At 48.2% G+C, this 17,199-nt stretch overlaps 7 protein-coding genes across 7 annotated transcripts; 5 read left to right on the top strand and 2 right to left on the bottom strand.

Moving 5' to 3' along the window:
• Positions 1 to 286: 286 nt before the first annotated feature.
• HD556DRAFT_1220419 (uncharacterized protein) lies at positions 287 to 649 on the top strand (the record flags this gene model as incomplete). Its single annotated transcript, XM_041296793.1, has 1 exon — positions 287 to 649. A coding segment is annotated over one exon (363 nt), but the record flags the coding sequence as incomplete, so codon positions are not given.
• Positions 650 to 2,697: 2,048 nt separating this feature from the next.
• On the top strand, positions 2,698 to 3,346 carry HD556DRAFT_1432641 (uncharacterized protein; the record flags this gene model as incomplete). The annotated part of the gene is made up of 4 exons (XM_041305141.1): positions 2,698 to 2,800; positions 2,879 to 3,024; positions 3,156 to 3,291; positions 3,327 to 3,346. 4 exons carry the CDS (start codon positions 2,698 to 2,700, stop codon positions 3,344 to 3,346), a joined length of 405 nt encoding a protein of 134 aa, XP_041159118.1.
• A 337-nt stretch (positions 3,347 to 3,683) lies between these two features.
• HD556DRAFT_1214282 (uncharacterized protein) lies at positions 3,684 to 4,946 on the top strand (the record flags this gene model as incomplete). Its single annotated transcript, XM_041296639.1, has 1 exon — positions 3,684 to 4,946. A coding segment is annotated over one exon (1,263 nt), but the record flags the coding sequence as incomplete, so codon positions are not given.
• Positions 4,947 to 5,366: 420 nt separating this feature from the next.
• Positions 5,367 to 6,991, top strand: HD556DRAFT_1481791 (uncharacterized protein; the record flags this gene model as incomplete). Its single annotated transcript, XM_041308636.1, has 5 exons — positions 5,367 to 5,700; positions 5,752 to 5,940; positions 5,994 to 6,166; positions 6,221 to 6,239; positions 6,291 to 6,991. The coding sequence occupies 5 exons, from the start codon at positions 5,367 to 5,369 to the stop codon at positions 6,818 to 6,820; spliced, it is 1,245 nt and encodes a 414-aa protein (XP_041159116.1). The 3' UTR covers positions 6,821 to 6,991.
• Positions 6,992 to 9,637: 2,646 nt separating this feature from the next.
• HD556DRAFT_562069 (uncharacterized protein) lies at positions 9,638 to 10,217 on the bottom strand. Its single transcript, XM_041310960.1, has 2 exons — positions 10,135 to 10,217; positions 9,638 to 10,084 (listed from the first exon to the last, which is right to left on the bottom strand). Exon 2 carries the CDS (start codon positions 10,024 to 10,026, stop codon positions 9,751 to 9,753), a length of 276 nt encoding a protein of 91 aa, XP_041159115.1. The 5' UTR covers positions 10,027 to 10,084; positions 10,135 to 10,217; the 3' UTR covers positions 9,638 to 9,750.
• Positions 10,218 to 11,319: 1,102 nt separating this feature from the next.
• HD556DRAFT_562022 (uncharacterized protein) lies at positions 11,320 to 12,264 on the bottom strand. The gene is made up of 2 exons (XM_041310959.1): positions 11,779 to 12,264; positions 11,320 to 11,719 (listed from the first exon to the last, which is right to left on the bottom strand). The coding sequence occupies exons 1-2, from the start codon at positions 12,107 to 12,109 to the stop codon at positions 11,412 to 11,414; spliced, it is 639 nt and encodes a 212-aa protein (XP_041159114.1). The 5' UTR covers positions 12,110 to 12,264; the 3' UTR covers positions 11,320 to 11,411.
• A 736-nt stretch (positions 12,265 to 13,000) lies between these two features.
• Positions 13,001 to 16,266, top strand: HD556DRAFT_561989 (uncharacterized protein). Its single transcript, XM_041310958.1, has 6 exons — positions 13,001 to 13,233; positions 13,283 to 13,314; positions 13,367 to 13,436; positions 13,498 to 13,753; positions 13,800 to 14,425; positions 14,471 to 16,266. Exons 1-6 carry the CDS (start codon positions 13,070 to 13,072, stop codon positions 16,074 to 16,076), a joined length of 2,754 nt encoding a protein of 917 aa, XP_041159113.1. The 5' UTR covers positions 13,001 to 13,069; the 3' UTR covers positions 16,077 to 16,266.
• The last annotated feature ends 933 nt before the right edge of the window (positions 16,267 to 17,199 follow it).

Genomic DNA, 17,199 nt, shown 5'->3' with positions numbered 1-17,199 from the left:
TTACCAGTAGGAGTCAGAGTACTCAGCAAGTTTTCATGATATTTCCTCTCCTCTGAGCCTTGAGCCTGGTCCAGAAACCCTTTAGGGTCGAATAGCAGCTAGGTTCTGCAAGACCCAACATTGTTCAGACTCACTCTCTGAATTGTTGTACCTTCAGCGGGCCTTGTGGGCAGGACCCACAAATGTTCACTGGCATGGAAAGGATATAGCCATTTTCACGCTCGACAATCCCCCCGCAGATCTCGCACACCAAATCGTATATGAAATCTGTGAGCAAAGTTTTTGATATGAACTTCTAGACCTGGATGAGCATCTTGGGCGCGATGCACGTAAGGACAAGGAGGCGAGGAAGGAAAGGATGGAGCTTCTTCGTAGCATCTTCCCGTCGAAGTCATTGAAAGTTTGGAACAGGGACTTACCTCAAGAGAACGACGGACTCAATGCGCCATCTTTCAATGCCGCTTTACCATATTTCGAAAGTTTCCGCAAGGTGTTGTCAGCGTGGGAGCACTTTCCCAAGTCCCTTAAACAACCTTTTGATGCTACCGGACGTGAGCACAACATATGGAAGGGGATGAAGGAATGTTGTCTCTTTTATGTTCAGTCTTATTTCGACAATACTGGCCGTCCACCTGTCGTTCCTCACTTACTGTATTCTGTCGCCTAGATCTAGATGCTGTGTGCTCTTTTCCCATCGCAATCATTGTCATCTTACGAATTTAATTCACATATACCCCCAATAGTCAATAATTTGTATACCACCTTGTGTTGCCCATTGCTGTTGCAATCATATGGGATGTTGTCATGGTCAAACAGGTTATCTTAGATATCAACGTTTATTTTCCGCACACCGCTAATATTTCAGTTTCACAGAGCAGAGTGTACACAAACAGGTAGAGTTCCTTCCTTCACATTTGCTCCAAAGGTTGATCGACGTATTCGACCACTTTTTCGTCTGTGTATTCGACGCAAGTTTGGGACTTCGAGTCCCTCCTAGTAGTTGACTTTGTGTCGACGTTGACCTTAGTGCGGGCTTCGTGCTTGCCTTCGACTATCTCCTAGTTGACTTCGTGTTGACACTGACCTTAGTGCGGGCTTCGTGCTTGCCTTCGTGTTGACACCAACCTTAACGTGGGCTTCATGCTTGGCTTTCAATATCTCGTTATGGTCTCATCCAACCCTATCGCTGGGCCGTCCACTCCACCCTCTCACAATACGCAGCACGAACTCATCACTTCTTCAATGGTGAAGAGGAGGCGGCGATTGCAGCAAAGCAGCAAGTTTCATCTTCCTATAGCCCCCCCACTACTCGTACTTCCCGGAAGAAGACGGCTCACCCAACAATCACTCAATAATCCAGGAAGGTCACAACAGCAACAGCCTTTGCGCGATGCCGATACTGCTAACCAGCATAATAGTCCATCCACTGGGAATACTTTAGAGCGTGAAGAACACTTGTCTTTCTACAGCTCACTACACTACATCTCCAATGGTGATTCAATCCTACCTTCCCCCTCGAAGGGCCGCCAAAAGAAGATGAATCAGTGGCGACGCTGGACAAACAAAGTCATTCCTTCCTTGATCGCTCCATACCTTACATACTTGCACAAATCGACTTCTCTTCGCGATCGAATTGAACTGCAGCCAGATGAAGTTGCTACCTTTCAGTGCAAATCGTCTTGTCGACGGAGGGTTCTCAGTATCACTTGCATACTCTTCAATCGTATGTCTCTCTTATTACCTGAGTTATTGGTTGTCTGATAATATCGTAGATATCGAGATATTACGAATTGAGTGCTGCACTTGCGCACCTGCTCCCCTTCAGCTCCTGTCTCGCAGTTACTTTGCCTGCGCTCCCATCGCTCCTTCCCTCGCTGTTGACCTTCAGTTGCTGGAACTTGTCAAAACTTTGTTCGTACATATCACTCCCAACACAACTGCTTGGTGCGAAACACTCGAAGTCTTTCTGGCTGGCCGCGGGTATCACCTTACCACCAAGGTGAGTCAAGCACCTATACTGAGTTTTGAAGTATCAATATTTTTATAGGATAATCTTCGTCGTCGGTTTGGTAACACCTATCATTGGTACTCTGTACTCTTCATGAGTGCTGATGATCACCTGTCCAATGTCATTGGAACTCATCGCCCACTTCCACCGCCGTCAACTGAGGGACTAACATGTCCAAGTGACTATCTAAGGTCTCGTTGTCCGATTTGTTTTGGCTTGGATGATTGGCGAAAAAGTAGAACTCTTAATCTCAAGTAAGTTGTTTCAATATTAGCAACTAAAACAATTCTAAAGTATATGATAGACCTGACGTCCATACTTGTATTGACGCATGCTTCACTCAAAAATGTTCATCGGACCAACACGGTGGAGGGCCAGATCCCCCAAACCCAGTCAGATCGGTTTTCCTTTCGGACGATGAGGTGACATCGATGGAGGTTCATGTGCAGAGTTGTTGCGACAGACCCCTTGATCGGGGTCGCAAGAGAAAGTGACCTGCAGCCACAGAAGAGGAGGGGGATGACTACGAGGATGGCATGCGAGTCCCGACCTCTGTGCTAGATGGCTGTGGTGATTCTTTTCTTGCCGCTGATGAGAAACGTGAAAAGGCTAGTACCCAATTTTTTGCAGATACAGGTGTGATGGCCATGTTATGTTGGCACGATCGTGTATTATGGCTCGCCAACATGATGTCGGTGGGAGAAAAGCAACACTATGCTCTCGCCCTCATCAAGAAACTTTTCGATAATCTCCCTACCGATATGACTGTTGGCCTGTTGTATGACATTGGCTGTCAGCTTCATTGAAGTTGTCTCAAGTACCGACTCCTCAATGATGCGGTTCTTTGCCGTATAACTTTCGCGATATCAGTCTTTCACGCCTACGGCCACCAATGGGCATGTCAAATTATATACCATCCTCGCAAATGTGAAGGCTTTGGCCTTTCGGATGGAGAAGGTTGCGAGTGTTTATGGAGTGCCCTGAAACATCTTATTGCTCCGCTACGCGTTTCTGGGGTGAGTGTCTCTGTTTCAAGAATGATTGCATACGAGCTATAGCCGCTTATGACCATACTTGCCATGGTCGTATTATTCATTCATCTCTGACTATAATTTACATGTTTGCTACTTACTGACCGCTTTTTCAGTTTCATCAGCGACTTTTTGTCCTCAACACTCAAGTCCGGCACCTCAATGAGAAGAACCTTAGTTTATATGGCAACTGGTTGATCCGGAGGTGGAATAACTGCATCAAGAAGAAGAGTACTGCAACGCAGGCTCTACGTGAGCTTTCAGTCGATGAGATCTGTGTACGCCAGGAATGGAAATCGCAAGTTGAATATCAGATGAAACCCCTGCCTCGTAAGTGCTACCGTTCGTGATGTACAATTACAATATTCATGCACATGAACTCGACAGGAAGATCGAAGACAAATAATGATGAGGAAATCTCAAAAATTCTCTCCCTTGAGAAATCTCTTCTTGAGATTGATGGAGTGTTGCGACACATGGAAACGCAACTTTGTATGGGAAATGTTGACAATCTCACTGACTACAACCTTCGTCTCATTGAAGAGCGCGCTCACCGATCAAGAGTCGCAGACACTTTGAGCCGCTGGAAGACAAGACTTGGCATCAGTCAGCGCACCCGTCTAGAACAACTACGTCGCAACATATATCCTCTTTTAGCTGCCCCCACCTGCAAAACAGAGGACGCTACCGACATGGAAAAGATCCTTGCTCATATGATTCAGTGCTGGAGTACATCAGGTGCAGCTGTGAGCGTCGGACCAATTTGGTCATTTGCTACTGATGGGGATGTGACACACCGCGCTGCAGGGCACAGACTCTTTCTCAAGGCTCCTCTCTCTGAAGACTCACCCTTATATGGTTCTCTCATCAACCTCACAGGGCTGAATCTGTTCACTGGTGAAGGGGAAGTGACACTTGATTTTGACTTTAAGCACATCTTCAAATGTAAGTCTTTTTTTTCACAACGAGCCTCATGTCTGAAATTTCATGCAGGTATTTGCACACTCATACGATCTCCAGCCGGGATTGTCCTCAATAATGGACGAGTCATCAACTCGATGGTCTTGCTGTGTTACCTTGTGTGGTTGCCGGCCTATGATGAAGAGGCTGTTGTAAAGCTCTTATACCCAGACGTCCCTCAAGATGTCCCTCGTGCCATGGAGCTAATGCAAGCTATTATCGAGTTCTGCAAGCACCAGCAGCACACCATCAATGATTCATTTTCTACTGACATCGACACTCACGCGGATCTGAATTCCATTGCCCTCCTCAGTGCACTAATTGAATCAATCCTTTTGCCTTTCATTGATGTCACTATGTCCCTGTCCGATCAGATGAAGTCCCTCAGCTGCTACTCTCACCTTGCATTCACATTTTTCCATGCCCATCGATGCTCTTTTATGTCGTATCAACTATATTATGACATCCAAACGACTGTTAAGAATGCTTTCTTCTGTCTGGCAAAGCAACAATGTCTGGATCCGCACGCACCTTTCTTTCTCGGCGACGACCCACTTGAGCTCTTGTTCAGTCGCACACATATGATCGGCGGTCATAATTCAGCATTCTCATATGCTCAAGCTCTAGATCGGATTGGTGCAGCAAAGGATATCGACTCTGTGTTCAAGCGACGCCCAGAGCTTGATCCTGGGCACCGCCGCCTCAAGCTTACACAACAGGAGGGGGTAGATCATATCAACCGTGGACTATGGAAGGGTGATATCACTGCAGGTCACTGCGATCTCCCATTTTCATGGTGTTTGGGCCATGAATCTGCCCTTGCCATCCTTTCCAAGTCACAGCTCGATCCCATTCATTATTCATTCACAGATCTTTTCAATTCCGGTGAAATTGACATGCTCCATCCATTTGGAGAGAACAAGTATCTCGGTATCAACACAGATGACAACCTCGAAGACACTAGTCGAGTTCCTATCCCTCCTCATCCTACTCCCACCCTTTTGCCATCCTTACAGCATCTGGAGATGTCATTGGATGGAGACGCTTACAATCTTCCAGCGTCTGGAGAGATGGAAGCAAATGAAGACAATGAATTGATGCTTACATTCGAGGAGCAACTCGTCGACGAGTCATCTATCGACTCTCCCTCAGCAGCTACTCGTTCACATGTTGTCCAAGATCCGTCAGCCCCTGCATTGCCAGAAGGCCCTGGAATAAGACCTGATGATTATCTGCTCTTCAAGGGTCGCTGGATTCATAAACAGACAGTGTGCTGCCTCGTAATAAACAAAGATTTCGTGTCCAAGTCCCTCAATCGCCTCGAACGTGTCTGATCGGGCTACATGAAAGTTCACAAGAGAATTGACATGTCGGCTGGGAGGATTACCAACCAGAACTTGTTTCTGGTTGGGGATATATTCCTAACGCTTCTCCGTAGTGGTCGTTCTCTTTCTATCGGTGCACTTCGCTCGACAACCTTAAGTGTGAACAATGTGTCCCGCCCATCAATAAATGTCACCATCATGAAAGCATTACGAACCACCATCAAAATTACTGGCCAACTCCTCACCATCATCCCTACTCAAGCCTCGCCTGAAACCGCAATTTTGTTTCTGTGGAACAGAGGATACGTAACTTCTCGCTCAGTGATTCAAGGTACAATGTCTGCGACAGAGCATGTCATTATCATCACTGTCCCTGGTTCACTTGTAGAACCAATCAACCCTACTCCCACTTTCATCCGCTTATGAGACGACATCAATACGGACGACTTCTCTCAAGTCAATGGTGGCCAGAGCACTTGGCAGATTGCGCAAGACACTCTTCAAGCAGCATGCAATCTCCTTTGGGTCAAGGCCACCGATATGGATGTATCACTCAATTCTATTGCAGTTGTCATCCCATCAGATCCCAAGGTGTTCCCATATCAATTCGCTGATGGTATGTCTCAGCTAGTTTTGTCTCGTTGTTTGTGTTTGCTAATTTTCTCCTAGGTACATTAGCTGTTGTCTCCGTTGAAGCAAGCACCCAACTCGCTACATCCAGAGGAGAACGCGTCACGACTTGCCTGTTATGCGAAGCCAAAGTATCCGGCATGCGGCCTCATATGGGCCTTCATATTTTGCGAGTGTTGTATCACATACCCGAACCCAACATGAAAGACTCGGTAAGCGCATTTTATTAATCTGATACACTATATTCTAACGACAGACTACAACAGGTTGGTACCATTCTTCCATGTGGGTTTTGTGGCTGATCAGGTCGACCCGAGTGTGCTCTCAAGGTCAAAGTTATGGCCAGCGGTCCTCTTAATTGGGAGACAAAGTGCGCGTACAAGCACACATTTAGATACGGCTTTGCAGACACAGGCTTGGCGAACACACTGTCCCGCAATGTGCCCGTCAAATGTGACCTCTGCCACCCTGCGCTTGTTCCTGAGCTTGGAAAGTCCAAGCGAAGAGCACACGAGGGTTACGTCGAAGGTGTCTGGTGTTACAACATGGTGGAGCATATCCTGACCGAACACGAGGGGTATGCGGTTCCTGGGCATAGAGAGATTGGCGCTGCTTTGCCGGAGGGTGTATGGTTGACAATGAAACTCGAAGAACTAGAACAGAAGGCTGCAGGTATTCCACGGGAGCGTTTCCAAGTGTTGCCTCCTCCAGCCATGGTGACCACACACGACAAAGAGAATAATCCAATTGTGTCAGGCTCTCGCAAACTCAAGTGTTCTGGAACACAGATCGGTACTTCTCGCCCCTCAAAGAAAGCTCATGCAGCTTCTAGCAGACTTCAAGTCAGTTTTTCAGCAGTCACTTGATATTTTGCTTCACACTTCACTATTCCTCGTTGCATATCTCACGTTCAGATCACTCATGCTTTCTACGTGTTTTCCGAACTGCACGTTCATGTATATGTAGCTTGCTTGCGCTCGTTTGCCCCTCCCTTGTATCAGTACTGGGACTTGGTTTGCATTGAGATTGTGTGACTAAGCTTCCAAATATGGTATAATTACAGTGACCGTCACGCTGTGACAGGAGGGGGGGGACGCCTCTGAGGTTTCTCCGGGTGTATGTGCTATATTCTAGTTTTGCACACCTCTTGCCCGCAGTGATTACAAACGAAAGTTTTCAATGGCGCATACTCTTTTTCACACCTCCGAAGGCACTCAATGCTTGTGCCAATAATCTTATCTTTGTGAGTTCTATTAATTGTCTTGATACTCATTTCTCAGCCAAGTATGTTACCACAGGGCTCATCGACGAGTAATGTCATCTTAGTAAGGTGCTTACGATAGGACCTTCCGACACCCTCGACTATTCAAGATAGGTTTTAGGACTTGCCTTGAAATTTGCCGCGAACCCGAGCCAATCCGGCGGACAGGACAGGACTCTGCTTAACCGTCATGCGTTTTGGTTTGTGACCAAATCGCCGCTGTCAGAAAGTTTGAAGCTGATTTCTATGACCGCAGTTTTAAAGTGTCGGAACTACGTCGTCGTTGGAGTGCTCTAAGATCTTGAGGCAGCACGGTTGCATCATAGTTATCGTTGTCACTGCGGCTCGATCGCCGTTTTCCTAAGCAGTTAACCCGCACTCAAGTACTCACACTGGATCTGACCCTCACAAACCGTGTACCGACTCTATTGGCTCTGCACACCTAATCTCAGCAATATTACCCTACCCTTAGAATCCGTATTTTCATTTCCACACTCGTTTGCGCCGTCGTGCCGTAATTCGGGGCGGGGAAATTTTGCTCGACAATACTAAGATGATGATCCTCTTTCTGTCATGCAACTCAGATTCAGTTGCCGTCCCACCTTCTAATGACCAGTGCAGCAGATACTTTCTGCAATACCGCTCTTTCTACCCTGTAACGGTTCGGTTTGCCGTCATACCGCCGGTGTTTATATAAGTCCGTCTAGCGATTCATTGAAATGTGAGTGTCCCTTGCCCAAGTATTACTGAGACACGGTCACAGGTTAATGGATATATGATCAGGCCCGGACCTAATGCGCAATCTTGTAGCTCTATGCTGGACCCCTGAGTGTTGAGTATTGAGTGCCCTGGTGCTTCCTTCCTCAAGTACTCTGCTTCGAGCCCGTGTCCTTCCCACTACTAATTACTGTCCCAACCTCCTTGGCCGCCTTTGGTTTTGATTTCGAAGCTCGCACGCTGCCGGCTGAATGGCTCGTGCGTTGCCACTTGCATAGCATGCTATATATCAAAGTTTGCCGTTTCTGCGCCGCTGTTGATGTTGGAACCAGCGGCAAGGACGTGTCGGGACTACATATTGTAGCCCAGGTTCTTCCGGTCATCGCCGTGGCCGTCGGATGGTGACCGCAAAACCTAGCAACAACTCAAAGTACTGAGGACTTCTAGTGGCATATAAATTGACAAACGTGATAAGTCTCAGATCCCCAAACGAAATCGCCTCGTTTACAGTACGTGATCAGACTTGAGCGACTTGAACATTGTGTTCATCTCACATTTAGCTCTTCTACGTGCCATTATTAGCACCTTTGCGTAGATCCCACCCAAAATTCGAGGGTGGGTGGTTTGCCAGCACTAATAGTCATCACTGACAATGACGCATACACTAGATACCATGAAAATCCAGCTCGCTTACCTCGCCATCCTTGCTGTTGCTACTGGGGTGAAGCCAGCTATCGCCCATGGTTCATGCATAGACATTTGCTACGAAGTTGCGAAAACCGCTGACTGCGGGAACAGCTACGCAGCCTACTGGTCGGATGTTAAGCTAGCTTTGCTGCGGCATCTACTAGCTGGGGTAGCTACCTAGTTTATACATATGATGCATTTCATCTACCTATCAAAGCTAGTCTGCCTTAGACAGACTAATAGAAGAAAGATCAAATCACTTGAACCCTTGCTCCGTGCGCATGCACGCTTCAGATATCCACCCAACTTTGTGTGTCAGGATGATGATATACCGCAAATGTCTTCCTTAGCGTGGGATATATGATCATACATGGCACATAAGAAACTTGCGCAAAACTCACTTGATGTCCCGCAGTATTAAGAAACGGCGAATTTGGGACTAGGGCTGCGAAGGTTAGGAGCATCTCCCTTGCTCCACTACCTGATTCGGAAGGAAAACCCGAGGAGATGGGAATTCACCGCCCTCTGCACCCGAGTCTCGATTGAGCAAAATGACGGGCCATCGAACTGGCTCGGTCGTACATTGAAGATTTATTATACTGGTGTATGACGATCGATGAATGAAAGGTGGAGTCGACATGAGGTGGAAATCGACATGGTTCCCGTCCTTTAGATCTGGAATTTGAATTTCAGTATCGTCGGACTCGCACGGCGTCTCATCAGGACGCTCAAGCACGACTCAATGCTTACCAGCCTTGTGGCAGTCTGATAAACGGGCAGACATCAACATAATCAACTGTCGAGTCCATCCTCAACTTTGGTTAGGAATAAATTGTGAAGACCTACACACATTCTCCCCTCCTGCGTAGTTACTATGTTTGTCCAATGCGATAAGAGCCTGGTCAGACTCAGTCTTAAGCGCTTAAGCTTTAGCGTTTAACAACAAATCTCTAAAATCAGAAAAGTTCATCACTGTACAATGACGCCCGAGGAAAATCCCGTTAAACCTTACCTGAATCCCTAAACGGACGGACGGACAGACGCCAACATGGCCAACATCAACCGTTGAGTCCATCCTAAACATAGATCGAGCATCGATGGCTGCATTGTATAAACATAGCCTCTGTTCCATTACGACCCATGTCTTGTAAGTCGCCGTGCTGCAACAAAAGCTATGTCTTCATCTCCACAATTTGTGTGCATAACTCGCAGTATGCGCCACAAACCTGAAGTAAATAATCTGACAAAATTAAAATACAACCATAGAACCTGACCACAGTCAATCTCAGAAAAGACAGACGTCAACACGATCAACTGTGGACCAAGTATCGATCGTTGGATTGAAGAGACTAGGCTTACGTCCCACGCCACCAGCGGGCTAAGTTGGAACAGAAGCTGAGTTTTCATCTCTCTAATTTGGATGACTCGGGGTGCCGCATGTCATCTGACACAGGTCATCCAACACCTGGTAGCTCACATGAGTTCATTACAAACACGCACGACAGAAAACCGCACCAGCATGGTGACTACCGCCCAGCATCCTTATCACCTCCAGACTCTGCAATCACCTAAAGGGGGAAAATCCGATTAACCTTTCTCAGATTCAGAAAACTCCCACAGTAGACACCCGGTTTCATGAGGGGGTGAGAGAGCTGTCACACATCTTGCCCACCCTGGACTGCGTAGACTGTTGGCAGCGTGCGTGATGCGTGTATCGCACAATGATCGAGGTGCGACTATCAGTATCCGAGTCGTCTAACGTCCATTAGAAGCTTCCATGGTAGACACCCCACCGAGAGAAATAGAAGAGATGTGAGTGAGTGTATATCCAATCCAACCCACATGCCATCTTTCCCCCTCGGGTGGGTAATGATAGACTCCCAGCATGCATGCATGCAGGCGTGCGTGCATCGCACCATTGAGGACCCCCATTGAGTATGTGTCAGCGACCAGAAATCGGGACCGAGTACAGCCCGGCGCCACTAAGTATCCATAATCTATCCAGGCCTAGCCTCGATCAGTCTGTTCCACGTTCGGGTTCCGGGATACACCGGTCCATGTATGTGAGTAGTATAGCGTCCGAAGAAGAAGTACTGATCATACCTGCAAATTGACATCACAGGATTAATACTAGTACAGCCATGACAAATAGCTGAACGTTGAACCTTCGACTATCAGTGGCTCCACGATCTCCATTTGCCTCATTGATCACACGGGTAGATGAGTTGAAGTCAAGTTTGATCCTGGTTCGTTTAGATGGTGGAAGTCCAAGAGGGTCCAAGTTGCCAGTGGTGGAATATGAGTGCAGATACACTGTGGACAAAGTTAGTAAATGGGCGCTTATAAAGCGAATAAGACCTTTCTTGTGTGGGTGGTGGCGTTTCAGTTCTGTTCCCAGAGGCACAAGCTCCACATTTCACTGATTGCGGTACTTATCGCAGATATCAAACGCGTCGGCGTCAAGATAGCTATTAGGGGAAGTCAGAAAGCAAAAGTCGGCGGAGTCCCGTTGTCATCACCCAAGCGACATAAATACAAACGCGAAGAGTCAGCGCCGGGGTCCAATAGCAATCATATCGCACAGGACGTGACCGTGAGCGCAGCATAAGAACAAGACGACGAGAACGCCATTTCATGGAATCCAACGCGGCACGAACGCGAAGAGTCTGCACCAAGACCCAATAGCGATATGTCGTGGTATTGTAGCCGCAGAACAAGAACAACAAGCGCACCACTTTCTAGAACCTATGGCGGGTAACAAAAACAGAAAGCAAGAAGCGTAACAGCCTTGATCAAGAAGCAGAACGACAATAACCAATGACACGTTGATAGAAGCACAAGCGAAGATAAGAGTTTTTTTTGCAATACCGGCGGCATGCCAGTATACGGTCACAAATGACGGAGCAGGCCGGCAATCGAATGAACGGCCTGACGGATGCGAAATGTGAATGGTGAAGTGCATCCGGTTCTCTTGGCGTATATAGGTAGAGAAACCTTTTTAGGGTTGTGTGCGTGGTAGCTTTGATGGGCGGATGGGATGCCGCCACAGAGGGACTTGGAATCCTGATGTAAACACACGACCCTGTAGAGGAAATGCATGCTACGGAAGCCAGCAGGGAAATAAATGAGAGACCGTGATCGAATTTGACATGTATGTACCTCGCAACTCGTTCTGCAGACGACGTGCGCATATGCATTGCATAGCGTCGAGCCATGCTCGATCTGCAACAAATGGGTATCGGAACATGCAGCCGAATGGAAGATGGAGAAAACACCACTTGCGAATTGAAGCCGCGGGGCCGTAGCAGAGTGCGCACAGCAAGGGCGGTGGTGGAGCACGAGAGGAATCTGGAACTAAAATATCCAGATATCCCAACAGTTCAAGGTTAACTTTGAACACGTGTACAACATGAAGAAAACTGAAGCTGCATGATGGCATTTCAACTTGATTAATGACGGGCGTTGCTGGTGTAGATCTTGTTCTGCACATGTGTATTCCACCGCAACGTATGGAGGTCCTGTCAGTGGGTGCACATTGCAAGAGTGCAGATCGTGAAGAAACCCCATAGATCCACCATCCTGACGCCGCACGATGAAATTTCAAGTGGATTGACGATTGATGCAGATCCTGTCATGCACATTGTACCACGACATAATAGAGCGCAAATGGTAGTGACGCATCGTTGAAAAGCTGTAGATCCAGCGTCGCGCCAGAAGCAGGATTTACATGGACTAGCGTCTCAGATCTAAAATCAAAGTCAAAACGAGTCACCCCAGATTCACATTCACCGAGAAATCTGCTAGGGATAACTCATATCAACACAGATCCCAAAGTGCATGAAGAGGTTCAGGACTGTTCTCCCGGCGGCAGGGAGGATAAGAAATTGTATTGATTGCCCCGTTGTGAGTGAAGAGGGTGTGCAGAGCAAGATAGGAACTTGTATTGATTGAGAGTGAAGAGGAAGGATGATCTGATAGCTAGTCACGAGACTGGAGCGAACATGTGGGGAAAGGATTTTATTGCCCCGTTAAGGATACGTAATACCGTGGAGGGGGGTTAAGGGGAGACGGCGTTGATGGGATCTATACGGCGGAGATAGTATGAAGGGGGGTCGAGTATCAGGGTCAAACAATGCACAAAGGCCGCGTTTTTTAGATGGCATATTATATTACCTAATTTAGAAGTGTGTGGATCAGAGCGTACTAGTCGGAACCAAATTGGAAATTGACGGCGGAAGCAAATACCTGTCTTGAAAGGGGCCCGGCGGAGTGTTTAATTTAGTAAGATTGAATCCTAATCGAGTGAAAGAGATACTAAATTAGGAAGTATCATCAGTTATGGCAGTAGAGTGCCTCGCATGTGGGGGCGGATTAGGGTTAGATTGCACATGAGCGTAAAACCCGAGTGAAAACGGTTCAACTCAGATTTCAATTCCTCCCTCAAGCGTCAATGGCAGACGTTGAACCTCGCTCAAAGACTCAACCAAGATCAACAAACGTTAGGTCAAGAACAAGTCCTCCTCCTAGCGAACATGATCAAAGACCACCAACAAAGAGAGCAAGAAAAGCTATCAACTGCGAACCTTGTAGAAACTCAAAACTAAAGTGTGATAGGTCAGTAAACTACACTAACTTCAATACTAACCACTACTGACGGCAACAGAAACCGACCATGTTCGAGTTGTGTTCTCAGAGGTCAGTACAATCCTTTTTCTTTTTTCAAAAAAAAACACTGAATACCACCAAGGAACTATCGCATTATGCTACCAGGATGCTCGTGGTCATGAATCAGACTTAAACCTACGTTCAGATGACCAGTATGCCCTTTCCCATTCAAACAAGTCTCATGTCTTCATGCATAACCAGAAATGCTTCTAGAGTGGATCCAATGCAAGAAATAACTCGTCTAAAACACAGCGTCTCACTACTCGAAACTTTTATCATTGCAAACCACCGAAATCTCCCATTCAAACGTCCACTCGACCCTCCACCTTCAGGTCCTCCAAGTCCACTCAAGAAAGAGCCTCAAGACTCTGACTCCGTTGATCGTGATAATCCTCCCGGCATGATCGGCTCCCAGGGACACGGCGGTTTCTACGCTGGCACTACTTCTGTCGTTACCCACCTCACAATGGTCAGTTCTCTTCTTCTCATCCATTTATCTTCCTCACACAATCCAGAACGAATCACGCGCTTCAGGCGACCCAATGGACAGACACCCCTCCATAGAAGGCCTCGTCACAGATGAAATCGCAGCTTCCACTCATGAATACGACAGAGACCTCCTAGAGGTCCTCCCAGCACTCGAAACAATTGACGCACTCATCATCTACTACTTTGAATACTGCAATTGGATTTACCGTCACGTAAACCAACCCGCATTCACAACCGCGTGGTCTCGCTTCAAGAGCGGCTCATCTCCAGATAGAGTCGTCCTCGCGACTGTCTGCATGATCATGGCTATCGCCGTTCATTACTTGCCTCACCGCGACCCACTCATCGCACATCTCGCAGATAACCATGAAGAACTCGGAAAACGCTTCTACGATGTCATGCGCACAGCACTCGATCGACATCGTGCAGAGTCCAGAACCTACACCCTCGAACTCGTCGAATGTCTCCTCATCCGTTCTCACTATCTAAACCTCAGCAAGACAGATAGTGAGGAAATTTGGGCAATTCGTGCCGAATTAGTCAGCATAGGCCTAGCAATGGGTCTACACCGCGATCCATCTAGGTGGAGAATGAACAAGGAACTTGCAGAGAGAAAACGTTGGGCATGGTGGCATATCATATTACTCGAACGGTCCGTTCCTTCGTTTCTCTTACGTACACGCCTAATTCTTCCCAGATGGCAAGCCTTCATGTTTGGTCGTCCTCTTGCCGTAGCTTCCCATCACTTTGACACCCAACTTCCCTCCGCTTCCCCCATCACTCCCACAAACCCTCCACAACCACGCCAACTCTACGCTCCAAATCTTGCACTCTTTCGCCTCGCCTACGTCTTAGGCGACATCATGGACACCGCCGTCTCGCTTCGCTCCGTGTCATACGACACGATCATGGCACACGACAAGGCACTCGCCAACTGGATGGACAACTTACCCCAGGAGCTCGATCTGGACGAGTTCAGAATCGCGCGCGCCCTCGCAAGCCCAGACATCGTCACGAGAAGACTAGGCGTACAAAGCGTCATCATCCGAACAAGCTACTACCACATCCGCTTTACACTCCACAGACCATACGCTTCCGCATCACCCTTCCTTTCCTCCAACGACAAAGACAAGCACGAAAAATCCGATAAAGACCCAAAAGATGCCGCCAAATCCGAACGTCAAGCAAACAGCCTCGACATAGCAGTAGGCAGCGCCGACAAACTCATCACCCTCGTCGATCACGCCCGTCCAGACTTTCTCGCAAATGCCAGCCTAGCAGTACCAGGCCACATGTCCTGGGGACCCTTCCACGTATTCAGCGCCGCCATGTTCTTCTCCTTCCAACTCATCTCAAATCCCAACCAACCAGGCGCAGGTCTCTTCCGTGCAAACATCAAGAAAGCACTCGGCACTCTCGAACTAAGCCGCGGACAAGCAGTCGCAGACCGCGCACTCGATATCCTAGGCGCCCTCCAACCCCTCTACGAAGTCGGATTCGCAGACATGGAAGTAAGCGAACGCGAAACCGTCAAAGGACGTGTTCTCGGGCTCGTCAAAACTCTCGCATTCCCCTATCACGACCAATCGCGTTCATCACGGAGCGGGGCAGCCGATAGCCCCCCCAACTACTCAGGTGGCAGTCCAAGCGGTTACTTAGGCAGTCCAGCAGGTGGGTACGCAGCTGGGAGTCCTAATAATGGCGCAGCGGTTTTTGGCGGAAGCCCGAACTCAAGCGTGAGGAGGAATAGCGTGGATTACCCGCCTCACACACATACAGCTCAACCGCGATACGTGCCGCCTAATACGTCTCCGCCTTATCCGTACCCTGAGAACAGGGGGTACAGTGATGTGAGGGGGTCGTATGAGGGTGCGAGGTATGTGGATGGGGCTTCGAGGACGGTGCCTGCTTCTGGTACTACGCCTTCGACAAATACGTATCCGGATCCGCCGGCTCCTGCACCCGCACGGAATCCATATCCACCATCTGCGTCAGGGTCAGGGTCAGGGTCGGCGTCAGGGTCAGGGAATCCGTACCCTGCACCACCGCCACCTGCGCCATCGCAGACACTACCATATTCTGATTCTGTACGATCGTATCCGCCTCCATCTGATGGGAAACATGTTCAAGCACCTTACCCCGACACACGGCCCTATCCTGTGCAAGGGGGGAGCAGTTCGTCATACCCCTATACATACCCGACGCCAGTGGAGGAAGATTCGATGTGGGGAGCGTCGTTAAGCCAGGCAGAATGGGCGCGGTTTCTAGATGTGATGCAGCGACCTACAGGGGAGAGGGGATGAGACTTGAACATGGGCATTGGTAGCGAGACGTGCCATATGTAATCAACCCGCCCGCTGCCCGCTGCATACAGTCACAACACTAGACACGACCACCACGCCGCAACCCACTGCGACGACATATGTACGTTTTCATTTTCATTTTGGATCTAGATACCTATACCAAACCTTTACCTATCTGGCATTTTTGCATCGCACTTTCTAGCTACCCGACGCTGCATTCTTAATTATCTCCCATGCTCCATATACGTTTCTCTCGTGCACTATCCCGTGCCATGTTCATATCCATCGCATACGCGTAGTTTCCTTTCTTTTTTTGTTTGGTTGTTGTGTCATCAAATGGCGAATGCATGATTGAAATTTCACCGTGTACTTTTTATATTCTAGCGATATTGCATTGCATTCCCCACACACACACCGACACCAAGCAACAATTCCCATTCCCCACACCAAGCCACTATTCCCCACACACCACCCACCCTCCAGTTCAGTCCTGCGGGGCTTGAAGCTTGAAGCTTAGCTTGACCCCCAGCTAACTCCATCGAACGATGACCCCCCCATTCCGTCCCAACGCACCCCCCTCCCCGACGCAAACCCGTTACCCACCTCTTTACCCACAGTACGACGACCCTTGTACACGTGTCCGATCCTTCCGCCAGATGTACGTACGACATACTTACCTAGTTACCTAGTCTTTTTGGTTCTTCCTACTTATATACTTATTGCGTTTTTTCTGTGTATTGCGTTTTTGTGTATTATATGCGCGCATCCGCTGTATCCATGAATTGAAAGTCTCCGAGAGGACGGTTGGATTTCTTGCATATGTTCTACAGCTCCAGCATGAATTTGAGAGAAAACGGACTTTTGACAAGGGCTCAGCCTACTCGATTAACTGCGCACTGCGACCTCCCAACAGGTTACTGCAGGGGAAATACATTATACATATGCATGTTCAATTTCAACGGCACCAAGTTTCTGGCCATCATGAACGGAAATTTGTAATTCGAGATCTCGTCACAACGCATATGTGCAGCCTCATACGTTAGTTTCCTCAGATCTGACCATCACGTTCCGTTCTTTTCAAGAAGGTGCAAGTCTAAAGGTATCCGAGATGAGGATAGTCAGA

The sequence above is a fragment of the Suillus plorans genome, assembly GCF_016647745.1.
Source record: "Suillus plorans strain S12 chromosome Unknown HD556scaffold_36, whole genome shotgun sequence".
Lineage (NCBI taxonomy): Eukaryota > Fungi > Basidiomycota > Agaricomycetes > Boletales > Suillaceae > Suillus > Suillus plorans.
Note: the sequence above shows the minus strand (reverse complement) of the source record. Positions and strands in the feature narration are given on the sequence as shown.

Coding starts and splice junctions, on each gene's coding strand:
- HD556DRAFT_562069 (XM_041310960.1), bottom strand. CDS start 10,026: ATGAAAACTCAGCTTCTGTTCCAACTTAGCCCGCTGGTGGCGTGGGAC.
- HD556DRAFT_562022 (XM_041310959.1), bottom strand. CDS start 12,109: ATGTGCAGAACAAGATCTACACCAGCAACGCCCGTCATTAATCAAGTT. Junction 11,720..11,778: donor TCTGCAGAACGAGTTGCGAG/GTACATACATGT, acceptor TGGCTTCCGTAG/CATGCATTTCCTCTACAGGG.
- HD556DRAFT_561989 (XM_041310958.1), top strand. CDS start 13,070: ATGGCAGACGTTGAACCTCGCTCAAAGACTCAACCAAGATCAACAAAC. Junction 13,437..13,497: donor AACCTACGTTCAGATGACCA/GTATGCCCTTTC, acceptor AAATGCTTCTAG/AGTGGATCCAATGCAAGAAA. Junction 13,754..13,799: donor TCGTTACCCACCTCACAATG/GTCAGTTCTCTT, acceptor CACACAATCCAG/AACGAATCACGCGCTTCAGG.